At 37.4% G+C, this 19,257-nt stretch overlaps 2 protein-coding genes across 2 annotated transcripts; both read left to right on the top strand.

Annotated features, from left to right (window-relative positions):
- The first annotated feature begins 350 nt into the window (after positions 1-350).
- snrnp48 (small nuclear ribonucleoprotein 48 (U11/U12)) lies at positions 351-4,170 on the top strand. The gene is made up of 9 exons (XM_056762638.1): positions 351-565; positions 1,148-1,255; positions 1,349-1,409; positions 1,606-1,680; positions 2,263-2,445; positions 3,053-3,174; positions 3,412-3,509; positions 3,610-3,741; positions 4,015-4,170. Exons 1-9 carry the CDS (start codon positions 416-418, stop codon positions 4,073-4,075), a joined length of 990 nt encoding a protein of 329 aa, XP_056618616.1. The 5' UTR covers positions 351-415; the 3' UTR covers positions 4,076-4,170.
- A 737-nt stretch (positions 4,171-4,907) lies between these two features.
- zgc:113232 (uncharacterized protein LOC541546 homolog) lies at positions 4,908-16,194 on the top strand. Its single transcript, XM_056763538.1, has 25 exons — positions 4,908-4,928; positions 7,847-7,931; positions 8,063-8,128; positions 8,713-8,978; positions 9,065-9,118; positions 9,221-9,274; positions 9,391-9,444; positions 9,537-9,590; positions 9,973-10,026; positions 10,199-10,252; positions 11,646-11,699; positions 11,877-11,930; positions 12,042-12,086; positions 12,201-12,254; positions 12,333-12,386; positions 12,739-12,792; positions 13,683-13,754; positions 14,310-14,345; positions 14,444-14,488; positions 14,576-14,608; positions 14,785-14,931; positions 15,108-15,284; positions 15,354-15,444; positions 15,535-15,612; positions 15,753-16,194. The coding sequence occupies exons 1-25, from the start codon at positions 4,908-4,910 to the stop codon at positions 15,953-15,955; spliced, it is 1,959 nt and encodes a 652-aa protein (XP_056619516.1). The 3' UTR covers positions 15,956-16,194.
- The last annotated feature ends 3,063 nt before the right edge of the window (positions 16,195-19,257 follow it).

Below are 19,257 nucleotides of genomic sequence, written 5' to 3'. Positions count from 1 at the left end.
TTAAATTATTATTTTATTTGTTACATGTAGCCTTCTAACAGACATTGGATAAGGTCGGTAAAACTTTATCATAGGAGCATATACTTCACCAGCCAAGAACGCAATTATTTTCAGTGAAGCGTGAAATTTTCACCAGTCGATCCTTTAAGTGCCTCTAAACTGTTATTATACAAATTATTACTTGAATCGCGGTAAGAGGTTTTTATAGTTAATTTTTATTAGCAAGAACAGAAACATAAAACATGCAAGAAATGTCATACACAAACACATTCATGTATGATGGATTTTCACAGTTCTGGCAACCACAGCCTCCTGGTCGCGTGACTCGCGTCATCCAAACGTCATTTTGAAGCGCCGGTTAACGAACATGAAAGACGATCGATAAGAGGAACCTTGTTTTGGGTCCTGATGTGAAATGTGTGACGCGTCTTTCTCATCGGCTCTGCAGGAGCGCGTGCAGTGTTTGCAGGAACTCGCAGACTTCACAGAAACGTGTCAAGCGGAACTGAAGGATTTGTTCGAGGCTTTGGGATGGAGTCCGGAGGCGGACACACATGCAGATCAGGTAGAACAAGCGCAGAAAACGCATCGCTCGGGTTGTAAATAAACATTCTACACTTGCATTTGCAATACAATGTGCAAATCTTTGCTTGTGCGAGATTACCTGTGATCTGTTTAGTAACCTGAATAAACCGTCCTCACAAAGAACAACACTTTGGTTGATCGACAGCGTTTTCCCCCCTGTATAGATAACCATATACTGTTACGATACAATTTTTACACGTGATATACCCAATTTAACATAAATTTAATAAAATCTATACGCCCGCAATATTCATTTAATTATACCGTTCATTGTCGGAAAATCAAAGTGTCGCGAGAAGACCTCGAGAGCACACTGAGCGGTTTGCTCTCGCGGGATTTCGATGCGCTTTATGAATTCGAATTCACGCAAAGTGACCCCTTTAAGAACTCGCACTGAATTTAACTTAATTGTTTTAATATCGACCAAACTAGCTGTTATCTTGCTATGATGAAGGGTCATTTATTGACTAATCGGCTGTATGTTCTGTTTATAATAGCATAATAAATAACTTCTTGTAGTTTTTCGCATGTTGTTTAAACGTCTTGTGTACTAATGTGACAGATGGACGTGTGCCCATACAATCCGAATCACACAGTTCAAAGGGACAGGATGGAGAAACACAAGTCTGCATGTCGACTCCGTCAGCTGGGATACACAAAAGAGGAGCAGGTGACATAAAACATTACATTAAACTTGTTTATGTGTAATATGTTATAAACAACAGATGTTAAGTTTGATTTTTATTCTGCTCTCTGTTGTCAGGCTGAAATGTGTGATCCTTCAGTTTGCTATGAGAACACAACCATTCCTTCCATAATTATGGGTAAGTTTTCACATGTTGTACTTTTTGTTTAACCAAATGTTGTAGACACCCTTTGAGCAGACACGTTCAACGATATTTTTACGGCGTTTTCTCAAAAGGTTGTGCATTTGAATCGCATGAACTGTTGTCAACAGAGCACCCAAGCTTATACGCGCTGCACTTGTAAGTTGTGTGATGTAATTCTTGCTCTTTGCAGATAAAGAGACAATGCAGCAAGTCATTCTTCAGGCCCGGGCTAATGTGCTTCCTATGGGATCTACGCATGCACAAAGTATGTACTAAATATTAAATACTTCATCATTCTAGACAGGGCAAGACCATTTATAGCCTTACCAAGTTAGAAAGCAGTGACGCATGTAAACTTATATTTAAACAAAACATGGTTGATAATATGTATCAATACTGTCTTAAACATAAATATTTATTATGGGCTTTTTTCCCCCAAAAATATATCTGTGTTTGTTTTTTGCAGTAACAGGGGTGAGTATTAAGAGGAGGTCTGGTCTAGACAGTTTTCCACTCATACTTGCTGTATCCTTTCATGCAATATCCTTTAAAAGGCTTAGTCCTTAATCTTGATTTTTTTTTCTATTTCCTAATTGACAAAAGGCCAAAAAGATCTTAAATGTTAACCTGTCCCATTACGTCCTGGGAACAGTCTTCGTATTCACCCACTTCACACATTTAGTTTTTTAACTATTAATATAGTAAATACTCAACTTTATTATAGTGTAATACTATATGTAGTATTATTATTATGATACTATTAATAATCTGATTTCCCCGTACTTTAATTTAGGTCTGTTACATCCTTTCGTGATTTCTCTGTAACCCGTTTTGTCTTTCTGTATAGGTGATTATTCTACAGATGCCCCTGATGTACCTCACAATCATAAACGTGCGTTATGTGACCTCACAGCGGCCGACCGATTGGCTCTTTATGATCACGTGATACAAGAAGCCAATCAACAGAGTGCAAGAAGACAACCCAACAATGAGGATCTTTACGTGGATCTTGTTGCTAAACTTAAAAGAGGTACATATAACCAGTGTTGGGCAAGTTTATTTGAAAAATTGATTGATTACTAGTTACTAATTACATATTCAATAGTATAATTATATGATCGTACAAATGACTCTCTCCAAAAAGTATTTAATTACTTATTACTATTTACTTTCTATATCCTACATCAACCTTGATTAGTTAAGTGATTCATGGATAGATATATATGAAACAGCTCTTTTAATCATTTAAATGAATAGTCAAAATTCATTGTAGTAGTAGTAGTATGACCAAAGTACTACAAATGTGAGAATAAAATTCAAAGTCTAATTTAAAATCTGTGCTTTAATATAAAATGTCAATTCCACTATTAAACACAGGTGTATAACACACAGTATTAAGTTTAATTACATCATAAGTAACTGTAATTAAATTACAGAAAAAAATGAGTAATCCATAACTTTACATTTTTAAGGGAAAGTAATTAAATTACAGTAACTAATTACTTAGTAACTAGTTACGCACAACTGCTTATAACAATATGCCAAATATAGACACTGTGATATAGTATCACAATAGTGAGCACATATTACTTAACTGTATATATTGATATATGCTTTGTTTAAAATTCATTATGTAGATGATGACCAGAGTGAGCCAAAGTCTCATCTGGAGGTCTTGGCTGAAATGAGGGACTACAGGAGACGCAGACAGTCTTACAGAGCAAAAAACGTTCACATCACCAAAAAGTCCTACACGGAGGTATTTCATTTGTAGAAAGTAAAATTTGACTTATTCACAAACACTTTGTGTTTTCCACTTTGTCTCTTTGCCGTGCTCACAAACCATCAATACTTTGTGTTGGTTTTGATTCATGCTGCCTGCTGGAAGTAAAAGCATAGCATGTGTTAAGAGCCATAGAGAACATTATGCTAAGAGGATTAGCTCAAAGATAATAAGAACCATGGGTTAAAATGTCTGTTCTCTTAAATATTTAAGGTAATTCGGGACGTGATTGATGTTCACTCTGGAGAGCTAGCCAGGGTTTGGCAGGAAGAGAAGGAGGAGTCCAAAGCATCACAGCAGTCCTCTCACAGGTAATAACTGTAAAAAGTGTACAGTGTCACAGGAAATATTTCTACTCACCATAAGGAGAATGGAAGGGCTGTTATTGATCATATGTTGATTTGATTGCAGACATGCATCTGAGACGGACCGATCGGCATCTGTTGAGTCACGTGACTCTCGTATTAGCTCCCGAAATGAGCAGGGGCGCAAACGGCACCGTAAACGCAGTCGAGAGAGGGAGAACAAGAGTAAGAGTAAAAGGTACGGTCATTATATACCAATTCTAATAAAAACACGCTTGCATCACTAAGCAAAACTGTCGCTTGCATAAGTCGAGTCTGTTTAAAAGACTTCGGTTCAACTTGCTGACAGCGAAAATGAAATACCAGATAACAAAATTTTGTAATAAAACCATTTGAATGAAGTAAGAGACTATGATTCTCACATTTGCATAATTGTAAAATGTCATCACATTCTAAAATGTAAGATTTGATCAGATGGACTTCTTAACTGACCCTAATTTTTTGTCTTCAGGGATTCCCACTCTCCAGGTGTAAAGAGACACCACAAGAAAAAAAAGAAACATAAGTCTTGAAGAATTGTTTTTTTTTATTTCATGTTTCACTTTTGCTGCCTCCTTGGTCCGATTGTTTTAATAAGTGCTTCTTGAAATAAATGTGAATAAAACGATTGCCTAAAAGTTTGTCTCGTTTTTTGCTCTCATATCATCATGTCTTTATATTTTACATGTAGTTCATGGCGAGTATGTAACTAAATGATAGCTCTTATTGTGCCTACATTACGTTGGTGCACATCCTTTTCAGGTAATATTGCATGATAACCGGATTTATTTTAAGTCATTGGCTATTAATGTGATCATGTCAGCCCGCTCTTTGTTGCTGAATGAATACAAACAAGTGCCGCCCTTCATGGTTTTGAGAAATCTGGTACTCAAGTGCCATCCCTTAAACATTTTTCCAAGTAGGCCAAAAGGTCACTAAAGGTCATGTATCCATATCATCACTTTTCTCTTGTATTCATGGATGCATTTGTCACTATACATTAAACCAAAAGTCACAAGTTTTTTTTCAAAACTACAACAAATTTATTTTCACAGTGCAGTTCTTTCCAGTTGCCATCTTCACTATACCATCAATAGTGGAGATTTGTGTTTGTTTGGGGAAGGCTCAGGTATTTCTCACCCAGCTGAGGAGAGGTGGGAGCCTGGGAGATTCTGGTGAGTCCAGTCAAGTCTCAGCACAGGGGCGCGAGCATCGCATGCAGGTAGAAAGAATGCTCTGAGGAGCACCACAGCCCCCCGAGAGAAAAACTGCTGCCTGCCCCGATTGAGCTGGTGTGAGGGGTAAGATCTCTGTGTCAGTGGATTATAATCACTGGTTGGAGACTTGTCTTGGAAGCTGCTGGCCATGGGAACCTCCAGGGTGAAGGTAAGATACGGGACAAGGCCTGATAGGGGGAATTGTGTGCAATAAGACCTGTTTTAAGTGATCGCATTAGAAAATAAATCATTCTGTCGCATATATTTGTGTTGCAGTGCACATTATTGTTCCGGACTTTCTAGGACAGTTGTATGATGGAAGACGAACACAATTTGAAAAAGAATGAAATTGTGTTTGCAACCAATGGAGTTTTGTCCACTTAAACACTCTTTATTTGAATAAACCTGTCAAACAATGCTAAGTGCATAGTAAAGGTACAACAACCAACTGAAAATTGTACTTATGCACCATTAAAAAAATATTTTATTATATTTATTTGCGAGAGTAGTTTTTGATCAATCATTTTGACTAAATGTCCTTTAAGGACCCATGAAATCTGTGAAGCGTATATGCGTTCAATTGATTTTCATCAAACACGTGTTGTTTTCTGATCTGTTTTTAAAATTGAAGTTTAAGAAAGTAACGAGAGCCCGAGAAACTACATATTCCATACAGCACCTTACTGTCCCAGAGGGCCTGGTTTGGTTTGATGAGGGATCAAAGGTCCACCTCTTCATATTGTTTTATTGGATATTTGTTTCTTTTGAGCAACTGGAGTTATAAATACAAAATACATAAATCAAAAAAATGATTGATGGTTTTAGTTAGAAAAAAAGAACCTTAATCAATTAAACTTGATCATAGACATTGGTTTTCTTGGAAATGTCAATGACTAAATATTTATATATGTTGTAGCATGACCGCATAGGACACCTGCATCAATAGTCAAAAGTTGATGAAGAAATGAATGATCTAAACCAGGGGGTTTTAGAGTGGGGTCAGGCGATCCCCAGGGGGCCTCTTAAAAAAAGGGTCCTTACTATTTCAGACATAAACATTGTTTGTTTCATTTCAATATTTATTTCATTCACATTTAAGTGTTTATGTATACCTCTTTCAGATTTGTTTCTTTATAGTGAGTTTCAGTACAGTTCTCTTCATCACGTTCACTTGGGTTTGTATGCGGTATTCTTTGTAAATCTAATATGAAACCAGATTTATTGTTAAAGTTGTTATCACAGTTGTAATAACAAAAAAAGTTGTACATTTTTCTCTTTGGATTAATACATCCAACATTATTCTAAAAGTAGCCAATAATTAAAGTTGTGTTTTTAGGAAGGGCATTCCTCACAAAAGTTGATCTTATTTCAGCGTCCGGTATCATAAAGTTTGAAACCCCTGATCTAGACTGATTCTAAAAACCCTCGAAAAGATTTTAAACGTATTGTGTATTTTCATTTGAGTTGATATCTTAGCAGTTGCCATTTGTTGCAGAAGGCTGCATGATGTGTGCGGTGTGATAAACTATCCCAGACGTTAATGCAGTACTGCCTGTTTACCGACAGAGGGGGTCGTGCCTGGAAAGTGGATACAATTGAACAACCTATCTGAGGAATGGTTAAATTAACATATCGAAACCACTTAGTAAAAAGGAAAATTATTGACACATTTCTGTTTCAAGAGCATAGGTGACACACTCTGGTATGTTTGTGTGATTCTCGGTGGTATCACAGTTCCTGTTCACACACTTTTGCCGTTTTGCCCAAACTGTCACTGGTTGTTGCTCGGTGTAATGTAGTCTTGTTATACTGTATATCAATTTGATATGCTAGGCCCAGACCAGTAAGCCAAATGTAAACCCTGTTGAAGAAAACAGCATTTACTGGGTTAGGTATGTTTTGATGCTGGTTTGACCATTTTAAACCAGCTAAGGACCAGCACATGACCATCTAAAACCAGCACATGACCAGAATCAAGACATGCCAAACCACGTATGCTGGTTTTTTCAACAGGACACTGGTCCAGAAGCACTTCAGATTTAGATATTTATTTATTTGTTATTCGTGTTTTTACGTACATATGTAAAACTTTCATAAATAATAAATCTTTAAAAATATAGAACATTGATTCTTTTGGTAATTAATATTCTGTTGTAATGTTTTCAATCATTTCTGAAGCATTAAGAACTGAAACAGGAAGTGCTTATGGACCAGCACTGAACCAGCGTTGTTAACGTCAATCCGAATATTAATCTTAAACGTTGTTTGGTTATTTTTTATTACAAAATACAGGTTATAAAAACCCAACTCTGTAATATTTTATTTACACAAAACACTTCTTTTATTAATACACAGTTATTTAATCAGGACTTTTAAGCCAAAAATCCGGACTTGGTTTATTTTTAAAGGTCTTTGAAGGTTTGGGTTTACATCCGTTTTCTGCCAGATTAGTTCCGTGACCTCATCATTGACATTTGTTTCATGAGGAAGGATGAAACAGGAACTGAGAAGGCTACATTAAAAAAAACAAAGGTCTAATTTAACAGATATGCTTGTGTTGCCAGAATTTGGTTATTACACTAAATGTGACGCATGAAAAGACCCATGGAAAATTACACCCTGACCTGAAGTTTAAATAAAAATGGTGTAACGTCTGAACTAGTTTGTATGCTGTCGCGTTTGCAACAATTCAGGACTTTAATACGCAGTTGATTGTTGCGTATGAAGTAAACTGAAAAGAAACACACTAAAAGAGTAAACTGGATTACAATAGCATCAAATTTAAATGCACTAATTATGACACATAATACTCAGTAAAAAGGAAAAAAAAATAAACAGGAAAAAACTTTTTAATCAAAATTTCTGTGGAACCACATCTGAAAGGGGAGATCCCTTCTCTTTTGTTGTTGTGTTCCACTGAAATTAACATTTACCTAAAATAGACACGTACAAGTGTTACATTAAAGCACTTAAGTACCTTGAATAAAATTATCAATGGCTTCCAATAGTTGGCAGATTCAGAGTTTCCACTATGTTATTTTATTATTATCTGTGTTATTATGTGATGGTGATTTTGTTTGCTTTCAGGTATGGGCTGTGTCTCTCAGCACTGTGTTCCTGCTGTGTGCTCATCATGCACAGGCACAGCAAGAGTATACTGGCTTCCTCTCAGGTGAGATGCAGCCACACCCCCTGCCCCCAAACTACTTGAATATATCAACATATTTAAATATGCATAACATTTAAAATATGTATGAATGTTCATGTATATGATTTTTTTAAATTCTCTCTTGTGCATCACAGGTGAACATATGTATGAAGGCTCATTAGTGGACCGATATGATGAACATTCCGGAGACCCCCATCGTGGTACCTGAGCTGTTCCTGTCTATATTTCTATAAACAAAACTTTGGTCACACTTCAGTATAGGAGGCAACTCTTGCTATTAACAAACCGTTAAGCACAAACTTTTCCCTCATAATCTCTTAATTTATTGCTTTTTAATAGTTTGTAAGGTTGTTTGGGATGTAGAGTATGGTCATGCAGAATATGTGCTAATAAACAGCCAATATTTCAATAATAGCCATGCTAATAACAATGGTGAGAATTGCCATAATTGAATAAAATTAACAAATGAAACAACACAGTTAAATCTTACAAAACTGAGACGTAATGTCTGCATCATTTTGCATAATATTAAACCATTTTTAGACCACTAATCTAATCACCATGCAACACCCAAAATTATAATAATATTAATCTTAAATCAAAAAGAAAATCATCGTAGTATTTATTGTGTTTAATTCATACATCAATATACAACATCTTTGTGCCTAGACAGAATAATTATTACAGCAACGACAATAGCTTTTGCAATGATTTTTTACATGAATACAATACTATAGTTTTTCCATCTGCCAAAATAAAAACGTGTTCGCATGTGCTTTCTCAGTTGACTATCCACAAGAATCCAGACGCGGTGATGAAGATGAGCATTCAGCGTCTGGCTTCGATCCCCGTGCACCAGATGTCACCATGATCACAGAAGAGACCTTCCCCTATGCCACAAACGTGGAGTCGTTTGATTACGCCAAAGAGGATAAAACCTTGATGACTGAGGTTCCATATGGAGGTGATGCTGAGCTGGGCCAGGAAGGACCCACCGAATGCGACTGTGAACCAGGAGAGCCTGGATTTGCGGGCTTTGCAGGGCCCAAGGTTGATCATCTAAGTGCGCTTTTTATTTAAAATACTGTTTTCATTTTAAAATGCTGTGTGGTTATATTTTTATCTTTGCCTATAAGGGTTCCAGGGGTCTCCAAGGCAAGCAGGGGTTCCCTGGGGCTCAAGGAAGAGAGGTAAGAGCACATCCTTTTGACACATTAATAGTGCAACGTGTGGAAAAGTGACACACAATTTCATATGATTGCTAACTGACCTGACCTGCATCGTTCTATCAGGGTTACAAAGGTACCAAAGGAGTGAGAGGAAGAGGAGGAGACACTGGTCCTGTCGTAAGTTGCTCTGCTTTGATGACATAACATTTCCGTGTGCTCTTAAGGAAGCTTTCAGACTGACTGTAAGGCAATGAATAACCAATACACACGGCTGTTATTTGCTTTCCCTTTAGGGTGACGCTGGGCCTGATGGAGAAGATGGTGAATCTGGTTTCTTTGGTGCAATTGTAAGCAAAACGTTTTGGAAAACTTTCACATGACTTTGTGTTTAACAGCTTATCTGAGAAGGGCCTCTAATAGCTAGTTCAATTTTTCATAGGGCCTTCCTGGAATTCCCGGTGACCCAGGTGAAACTGGCCTTACTGGATCTAAGGTAAATGCGTGGCAAAGCAATGAGTTGATCGTGGTTGTGGTTACAACCAATATTCTGTTGTTTTTTGTTTGATTTATTTTAATGGTCCCCGTTGATTTTCCATAGTAGGACTAAAAATGACCATGGTCAAGTCAATAGGTACATTTTTGGAAGGATTGTTCCTTTAAGATATTCCATTTAAGAAGTCCAGGAGCTTTCTGACCCCCGCCCGTATATTGGAAAATAACCGTCATTCAAAGTATCATTCCTAAGAGTTTGGGGCGGAGTGTCCTTTTAAGTCAGTGCATGCTTGTTGGTTGTTTTTAATGTTCTATTTCATCTCAAATATTCTGACTTGTATGCGTAAATTGTGACAGCAGTTGATTTTATGCTTGCTTTGCAGGGTGGTTTCGGAATGGAAGGTCCACGTGGAGGAGTGGGGAACACAGGAAAGACTGTGAGTAACATCAATGCAAATCTGTCCTATCATCATTCAGCTCCATCAGTAAGGGCTCGAAGCCTTCTATCAGCTGCAGTCTGTTCTACTTGTTAGTTGTCATGTTATTAATTTCTGACAGTGCCACAGGTTTGTTCACGATAGTTCAAAGGACATTTGATCTGTTTGACAGGGTTCTGTTGGCCCAAAAGGAAAATCAGGAAAACCAGGAGTTAAAGGTGTAAAGGTATGTCACTCCGCTCTTCAGTTAATATGAAGGGATGTGGGGTATGGACTTATACCCAGTCTACCCCGGACATGATGCAACAAAAAAATAGAGCCCATTACGATTAAAAATTTTGCGATGTGAGACAACAAATGTCTTGTTCTTACAGTCGAGTCGCGTCAGGTCACACACAACTAGTGTAGACAGGGTGTAAGACCTAACGATCAGAAGAAGGAAGCCATTTAGTTAAAAAAAACATCTGCTTTTACTAAGAAAAAATTGTCTGGGATGAAAGAAACTTCTGCATATTTGAATGTCAATAATTATTCCCTGAGATATGCCCACAAAGGGTAATTTTGAAGTTTCATTTCCTATGTGATGTTATCGCTTACTTTATCTGAAAGTGTTTTAAACAGCATTTCTGTAATTTATGACATCCATTTTAAATCATTATATTATTAAAGCAATAAGCCAGTGAAGCCCACTGCACTTCATTGGTGGTATTTAATAACGGCTTAGAACTCGGCTCAGCCAATCAGAATCTAGGACCCGAAATGACCGTTTTATTATAATCTATATACAGCTGCAAACAAAGCCCTGCAGTTTAACCTTAAATCAGCATTTCTACAGTCCAGTGTCAGTCGAAATTCATGACATGCTGTCACCCAGCAGCCATGTGAAAGACTGAGAGAATGCAAAGACGGATGAAAGTTCTGAAAAAATCTGGCTTATTCCATCGTTTATCAAATTTTTAAACTGATTGTAAAATACATGTAAAAACAGTAGTATGTTGTTGTTTAAACATTAAAATGAAGGTTTGCAAAAAATTTTTACCAGTTTGTTCCATTTCAATTTTCAGCTAAAACAATATTTTTGATTGGAATTTGGGAGGATGAAACAAAAATGTTTCACTTAAACATATACTTATAAATAGTCAAATTCAGAGAACCGGAAAATAATTTCGGAGTGGTCAATTTTTGCCTGTGGTTATATATACACTTACAATCTCTACAGTGTATACTTTTAATATTGTCGTTGTCTTTCCGAAACCTCTTATTTCCAAATTTACTATTATTCAGAAAATTGAAAAAAAACCACTGCACTTTTATATGATCAAATACTGTGTTGTCAAAGTCGACTAGCACCTTTTTGTAATTTTATAGGTATATACACTGTAGATATTTGCACAATCGAGTGGAAAGTATAAGAGTGACTGATAATAATGATTTTTGACCAAAAACTCACAATATATGGAAATACGAGGTTTCAGAAGTGATACACATACATTTCAGCTACATTGTTAATTCTCTTATTTATCAACTATCAATGCAGTAGAGGAGAAATGATCCTTTCTTGTGATTTGTCTGTATTTTCTTTTCCTTTTAAAAACTACTAATAAGTCTCCTCTCAACAGGGTTCTGTTGGAAAAACAGGAAAACAGGGTCCAGAGGGCCGACAGGGACAAAAGGTTGGCATTTTACATACAGGCATTTCCCACTCAATGAGTCATTATTACATTCATGTCAGTTTCATGTCACTTTCAAGATGTGTATGTGAGTCTATGTAGTACCACAAATCAGTAGTTGTCATTTAGTCATGCTATAACTGCTGCGGACTAAACTATCATTTCCGTTTGCATCATCAGGGTAGGACAGGAGCACCTGGGTTCTCAGGGGACCACGGAGAGCAGGGCTACTTGGTAAAAACCTTATCTCTTCTTATCACTCACATCGGCCTATCTCTTCTCTTTTGCACCCCAATGAAAAATCCCCTTAGTTCTCTTTGTGTGACACAATCTTTTGTGTTTTAGGGCTATCCGGGTGTTCCCGGAGACAGAGGTCTGCTGGGACCCAAGGTTTGAGCTCACAGACTATGTGTCATGATGGCCAGCAACTAAAATGTATTTACAATGTGACATTAAGTATCACGGTAAGCAAATTTCACTCCGAAATCATGCCATCTTTTTCAGGGTGCTACAGGTACAGGTGGGTTGCCAGGAAGTGACGGGGAGCCTGGAGAGGATGTGAGTATAGCAAATCGGATGTGTTGTTAAATTCAGAAAAACGTTTAAAAAAGAAAATAACAACAAAATATTTGTCAGGGTCCTTTGGGTGTTCCTGGAGTCGTTGGTGTGCCTGGGCCTTTTGGAGCTAAGGTAATATACATACTATTTATGTATGCTTTGATGTAGCTCAGTGGTGGCGACAACACCGAGGTTGTGTGTTCGATCCCCGGTGATTACACAAATTTTAGAAACAAAATAGGATAATGCAACTTAAGTCGCTTTGGATAAAAGCGTCCACCAAATGCATAAAATGTTTAAAAAATATGCTTATTTATCTTATACTATTTGTGTGTTTATTGATGTTATGTACGGCGCTTTAAGAAGCCACTTTTAAAAGCGACAGTAAAAAATAAAGTATTTTTATATGTATAGGTGTATATTCATACTGGTTGGGACTTCGCTAAATGTTATAATTTTCGTCTCTCATGCCTTTTGTAATTAGGGTTTGAAAGGTGATCGGGGTGTTAGGGGACTTCCTGGAAGAGTCGGCTCTGTGGTATGTGATCTATTAGACTTCTATTAGATATTAGACTTCTTTATTCTATCTAGATGACTCCTATCACATGTTTATCAGGGAAACTGGAGGCATGCTGTCAAATGTTGATCAACAGCATGCTGTTGTTGTTGTTGTTGTTAGCGGAATCTACGGTAAATTCCACTTACAACTACAACAAAATGCTATGTAGATTATAGACATGAAAACTGTCTGCTTGACTTGTTGGAGACGTAGGGAATGTCCCTGTGACGGGGATTTACCATATGACTGAAAGTGAAACTAGACAGTTGTTTTTTGCACACACTGACATGAAATCCTGAAACTTCCCCACAAAGGACGTGTTGTCTTTCTTATATTACAAGCTCTCCTTCTCATTTTTTTATTCTTCATACCTCTAAAGGAAACTTAACACTGTGTAGTGCAGTTAAGCAAGGTGCTATAAAGTTACTCATCTATGTGAGAGAAGTAACAAAATCTGCAAAATGACTAAATGTAATTGTAAGAAAGTTTCCTTCACTGCTAGTAAAACTAAAAGGGATTGTTCATTCTGTAATCATTTACTCACCCTCTTGTCCTTTCATTTCAAACCTGGATGACTTTCTTTCTTCTGCAGAACACAAAAGAAGATATTTTGAGGAATGTTGGTAATCGAAAAAGGGCAGGATACATTACATTGTATTGTACAAACACAAAACTATGAAGGTCAATGGGTACCGTCATTATTCATTAACCAACATTTTTCAAAATATCTTCTTTTGTTTTCTTCAGAAGAATGCGTCATACATGTTAAAATGACAGTAGTGGGTGAACTATCCCTTTAAGTCTTCCTTGACTCTTTACGATAACGAAATCAGTCCTGTGTAAATTTGTCATTACGTCTTGTCACACAGGGTCCTCAGGGAGACACAGGGGATGCAGGAGTTCCGGGGAAACATGGACCCAAGGGTCTGCCAGGGCCGACAGTATGACCTATATTTCACTTTCTGAATGATTTACCACTGTGACGATTCATTGTTTGCTTTCACTAAGGGTGTTTTCACACTGCGCTGAACCCGGGTTATCTTCATTCTTAACCCTGCTTTCAACCCCGGGTAAACAAACGTTTCACACTTGTTATTATAAGCTGTGCACAGTCACAGAAACTCCTTTGAGATTTTTCTTTATTTGAGTAAGTAAAGCCTTAGGAGGCTTAAAATAGCTGAAAAGGGTTTGCGAAGGATCATCTTTTCCCGGGTGCCCACGCACTATTTTCAGTTTGACGCTGCAGTATTTATCCAATCATGACTGTTGACACCGCAAATATACGAATAAGAATGTTAACCCATTATTAAATTATAAGCAGTGTTAAACAGATAACACAGGATTCTGTTTCCCTGGGGTTAAGAATTACCCGATTTCAAGTGTGAAAACTTCCTTTTCAAGTTTGATTATGTGATAATATTGAGACTTATAGGGTTCAACAGAGATGTTAAGCTTAAAAATTTCTAACAGTTTTTATGAAATGCTCTTTTCAACAGGGTGCCAAAGGGGAAACAGGACCAGATGGTGAGAAGGTAAATAACTGAATTAAACAATAGCAGTAGTTTTGTTCCAGAAAAACCGACGACGTCATAATTAGACAAGACTAGTAAGACAAATTTGACTTCCACAGGGGGGAACAGGAAGAAAAGGAGTAAAAGGCGCTAAAGGAGAAAAGGTAAAACTGCCGTATTAGCCACAGGACTTCCTCTTTCCATTACAGTCACGAGTTCTTTTAACCACAAAATTTCCCTTTACAACTCAGGCGGAGGCTGGTTCTCGTGGTGATAAAGGGCAGGTTCGTCTTGCTTGTTTACATATTTTGTCAGTGTGTCTTGTGAAATCTACCATGTGGTTACTGACAAAGGGTAATAAAATGAGCACATGTAAAAAATAAACATGCCTGTGCCTGAAGAATGACTTTGAGTGACTTGTTGTTCATCGTATGAAGCAATGTTTTGTTATGTGACGTAGCTTGGAGTAAAAGGTCGTTTTGGCACAGATGGTCCAGTTGGTCCAATTGGGCCTCCAGGACTTCCAGGTCTCAGAGGAGATGGAGGCCCAATGGGAGACCAGGGGGTGAAAGGACAAAGCGGCCCCAAAGGACAGCCAGGTGAACCTGTGCGTATGAATATAAATATTATTAGCTAAGAGTTGATTTTGAAATACGGATAAACCACACTGTGAACAAGAAATTGGCAACCATGTAAATGTTTACTTTCCCCAATACTTTTCAATGGCTTTGTCCTAAATGCGGATTGGATTTCATTCGAAAAATGCATTTGTACAACTTGCAGGGTCCAGGGCTTACGGATGAACAGATACTACAACTGTGTCAAGGTGTGGTCACTGCTCAGATCTCCCAGTATGCTGTGTCAATACGGAGCAAATGTGCACAGGGCTGTCCGATCAACAATCGCACCCTCATTGGGCCCCCTGGAGTCACAGGACCCTCTGGAGAGACAGGCAAACCTGTGAGTTGAGACACGTTTCCAAAAACCAGTAATACATATTTTCTTCAAATGACATTTTGTATCATTCAGGGTAGACCAGGCAAAGCAGGAGCTAAAGGAGAAAGAGGCCCTCCGGGCATCAAAGGTTTAGAGGGTCAAAAAGGAGCCCCGGGCGATAAAGGTAGAACTTTCTCAGAAGGAACATTTCAGGAACTTTGTATGTATTATATAAGATCACTTGCATGCAAATGAGCTTTATGTTTTATTGTAGGTGTTAAAGGAAGAAAAGGACAAGGGGGGGACCCTGGTAAAGGTCTTCCTGGACATGATGGTCACCAAGGCCTCAGAGGTAAGATGTTTTTCCTGTGAACACTCAATCACAGTTTATTTGTTAACAGAAATAATACATGAAAGCAACGGTCTGTTACTATATTAAAGGTTGATGTAGCTGGTGTAGAAATAATGTTGTTAACTATGGTTCCCCCAAAGGCTTGCCAGGCCATCCTGCAGAACCAAAGGATGGAGCGGAGGGACCACGAGGACCTCGTGGCTTTCCTGGGCCTGTGGGTCAATCTGGCATGGCTGGTAGTCAAGGGATACCTGGAGTGTGCGAGGCACGAGACTGCAGCATTCACGCGCCTGTATTGCGCAAAGAGATGGGATTGGTCAAGAGGCCCCTAACCCACATCTGACATCAGGGAGGATCTGTTACAGTGCCAAACACGGGGCACTCTGGTCATCTCCAGCACAATTCATAAAACCGGCCTGCTGTTATTTAGAAGACATCACCTTGTACAGACTGATATCAACAAAAACTCTATTTCTTTTTTACTAGTTTGATTCGGCGGTTGTTTTAAATGCTCAGAGACAAAGGCAAATGATTGAATAATACCAGCACTTTCGATTTCATTGTCAATGATGTTGTGGATTATTATAAATACAGTAAACATGTAAATAATTTTGTAAAGCATCTTAATGTGCATCTACTGTGTCATGAAAAGATTTTTAACCCTCCCTCAAATTACGACCATGGGTGTTTTTTGTGTGTAAAATATCCTCACCTTCAAACACGGTTAGGTGTCGGGGTTATTTTTATCATAACAACTTTTGATTCGAAATATGACATTTTTTAAGGTGATGTTTGTTAGTGAATATTGCTCATTGTTTAACCACAAGGGTTTTTAAATCAGTATTCAAGCAAGTAGAGTCTTAAGCTTTGTGGTAATATATTTATTCAAAATAAATTAAATTACAGTTTAAATAAACAATTTAATTTACAATACATCAGTGATTAGTGATAGCAGTGAATCTTTTTTCCAACCCAAACCATCTCCATACTAAAAAAGCTCTAAAAATACTGGATTCATCAACTGTCACAGGGAGAAATAAAAAAAAAAAAAATTCATTAAAGTTTAAAAACCTAAAGATTTGTACCTGTTTTTCCAGAATAGGAGGTAGATAATATGCCAGGAACTACAAAAATCATGAGAGTTATATATGAAGGAAAAGCAGCTTAATCGTAATAGCAGCAAGTAAAAAAACATGTTAGTTAACAGCATTTAGAGATCAAAGGTCTCACAAGTAAATAGCTTAATCAGACTTTGACTATCCAGGGAACAAGCTTAGAAAGGTTAGTATGCTTAATTAAAAAAAACGATTAACAAAAATCTAATATCCTAAATGTTAACAGCATTGTAACATGAAATTTGAGACAATTTATACTAATACCAAGATAATGCCCTGATAAATTGTTTAATGTTATTACACTGCAGGAAACGGAAGCTTATAGACAGCTGAAGAGAATAACATTTGTTCAAGTCTATATGTCATAGTCTCGTGTTAATTACGTCAGCCTCTGTAAGGTTGTTTTCGTTTTTGTGACGTAACCATCCAGCACACAGCAGAATTGAAATTAATTTCAGAGCACCAATAGACAAGAAGGCACCTAAAAAACAAAAAGGAAAGAGAGAAATTGTTTCATTGTTGAAAACAAAAAACGATAAGAAACTAATAAATAACATTGGTTGAAGTGCATTTGAACTGTATTACCAATGCGAGTTCTTTCTCAGAGCTAGGTTGTGACCGATGGATCATTTTACCTACAAAGTACAAGAAAGATTGTGTGAAAGAATGAAATGGTTTCGTGACACAGTAATTGTTTGTGGGGGGGAAAACATACCGTGAAAATGTATACGAGATTCAATAGTCAAAGTGGTCTCGAGATGAACCTGTGATGCGACACACATGCCAAATCATTTGTCTTTTGTAACGGTGACTTATGATTTTTGATGGGTAGAAAGTCACTCACTTTGGTGCATATAACAGCCAGGGTGATATTGATACAATCCGTGAGAATTATACTTCCTGCAGTCAATTCTTTGCATGGACTATGACACTCTGGTGTTGCATGCAAAAACGTCCCGATGGACTGAAGAAAACACACAAAATCAGTCTAGTTCATCAGGGGTTTTATTACTGTAAAAACAACCTATAAAATCTACTCCATAAAATGTCAGTAACAATATGCACTCACGTTAAAAGAATATATTCTACCCCATATTTTTTAGTAAAATGCACCTAAATGTATACGTTACAGACTAATTAAACTGGGTAGATTTTACCTTATATATTACACAAGTAATTAGTTAATACTGTTCATCTTCCTAATTATTATTAGTAATATATAGCCAATATAAAGTTAAAATGTTGAAAGGAGATTGTAATCAGGCTACATGTAATTAAAATTGCATGCAAACTATTTTATTTACACATTCTATATCGATTGCTCAGTTTATACTCACATAATCGTTGTAAGACCAATACTGATCACAGTGTGGATTCTTCATTGCGTACTCAGATTCCACATGGTGCACATCTCCTGTACATATGTAGTCTTGTGACGTCACTTTCACCTCGCCGGTCACTAAAATAAGGTAATTGACATCTCAATATTTTTTAGTAAATGCTCAATTTATTCATTTATAGGCAACACATGCTTTAATGTAGGATACACTCCTACACCCCATCAAGATCCCTGCGTCCCTGCGTCTCGGAGACGTCCGTAATACGTCAGCTAATGATCTGGAAAAATCTGCTGTGTAAAAACATCTGCTAAACATCTAAGATAGAGCAGTTTTACACACATTCAAAATCATAAACATCTTTCAGATATCTTATAGGTGTGACGTCTGACAGCAGACGTCTCCGAGACGTATTGCAGATGAGCATACTATGTATTGCAGATGTCTTGCCGATGTAAATGCAGACGTCAAATGGACGTTAGCCAGATGTGCTTTGAGGGTGATTTCAAAAGTTTTGAAATAGTTGTTTAGAGTTCTAAAATAAAACAAGGCGGAGTCAAAGAGTAGAGTAAGAGGACACGACTATAGTTTCAGTTTCAATCTAAAACGTGTTCAACCATTACCCAGGCATTAACGTTACGTAATGGGGAATTCCCATAGCCAGCAGAAAGTTTTGCGAACCCACTATTTTAACCCACTATTTTAACGATATTCAGAAATAACAAAGAATTTCCAACTCTTGTGAAAACAATCAACAATAGCCTACAAAGCATTTGTGCGGTTGAAGTTTTAAGCGGAGATCGTGCGTAATGCAAGAACGCACACTCCACTCAGTTAATGCAGCGTTGCAATGATTTGCGCACTATATGACTTTGCCAAGAACTGTAAGCTCCATTTTAACAAACGAACATCTTGTTTTCACGTTAAACGCATGCTGTACAAATGTATATTAATTATCTTACCGTGTGATAGTAGGAAGACAAGGGATATTAACTTGAACACCATGGCTTCCACCTTTGAATCAGTTAATAAGATCGTTTCTTCGATCACGGAAAAGAAAGTCTGATATCGGGGATTCCCCAACTTCCCCATTTATAACATACGAAGTCAAGATGCACCTTTAAAAATGAAAGTGCAAAAGCAGGGGCGGGTGAGATGTGTCACTGCCGGTTTTTTATTTCCCCTTTCTCTTT

This window comes from Triplophysa dalaica, chromosome 12 (genome assembly GCF_015846415.1).
Source record: "Triplophysa dalaica isolate WHDGS20190420 chromosome 12, ASM1584641v1, whole genome shotgun sequence".
NCBI lineage: Eukaryota > Metazoa > Chordata > Actinopteri > Cypriniformes > Nemacheilidae > Triplophysa > Triplophysa dalaica.
The sequence above is the reverse complement of the archived record's forward strand: the minus strand, read 5'-3'. Positions and strand labels throughout refer to the sequence as shown.

Excerpts from the sequence above, each read along its gene's own strand:
- snrnp48 (XM_056762638.1), top strand. The coding sequence starts at position 416 with ATGTGTGACGCGTCTTTCTCATCGGCTCTGCAGGAGCGCGTGCAGTGT. Across the intron at positions 1,256-1,348 it reads GATACACAAAAGAGGAGCAG|GCTGAAATGTGTGATCCTTC; the intron begins GTGACATAAAAC and ends CTCTGTTGTCAG. Across the intron at positions 3,510-3,609 it reads TCACAGCAGTCCTCTCACAG|ACATGCATCTGAGACGGACC; the intron begins GTAATAACTGTA and ends ATTTGATTGCAG.
- zgc:113232 (XM_056763538.1), top strand. The coding sequence starts at position 4,908 with ATGGGAACCTCCAGGGTGAAG. Across the intron at positions 8,129-8,712 it reads TTCCGGAGACCCCCATCGTG|TTGACTATCCACAAGAATCC; the intron begins GTACCTGAGCTG and ends GTGCTTTCTCAG. Across the intron at positions 8,979-9,064 it reads CGGGCTTTGCAGGGCCCAAG|GGTTCCAGGGGTCTCCAAGG; the intron begins GTTGATCATCTA and ends TTTGCCTATAAG.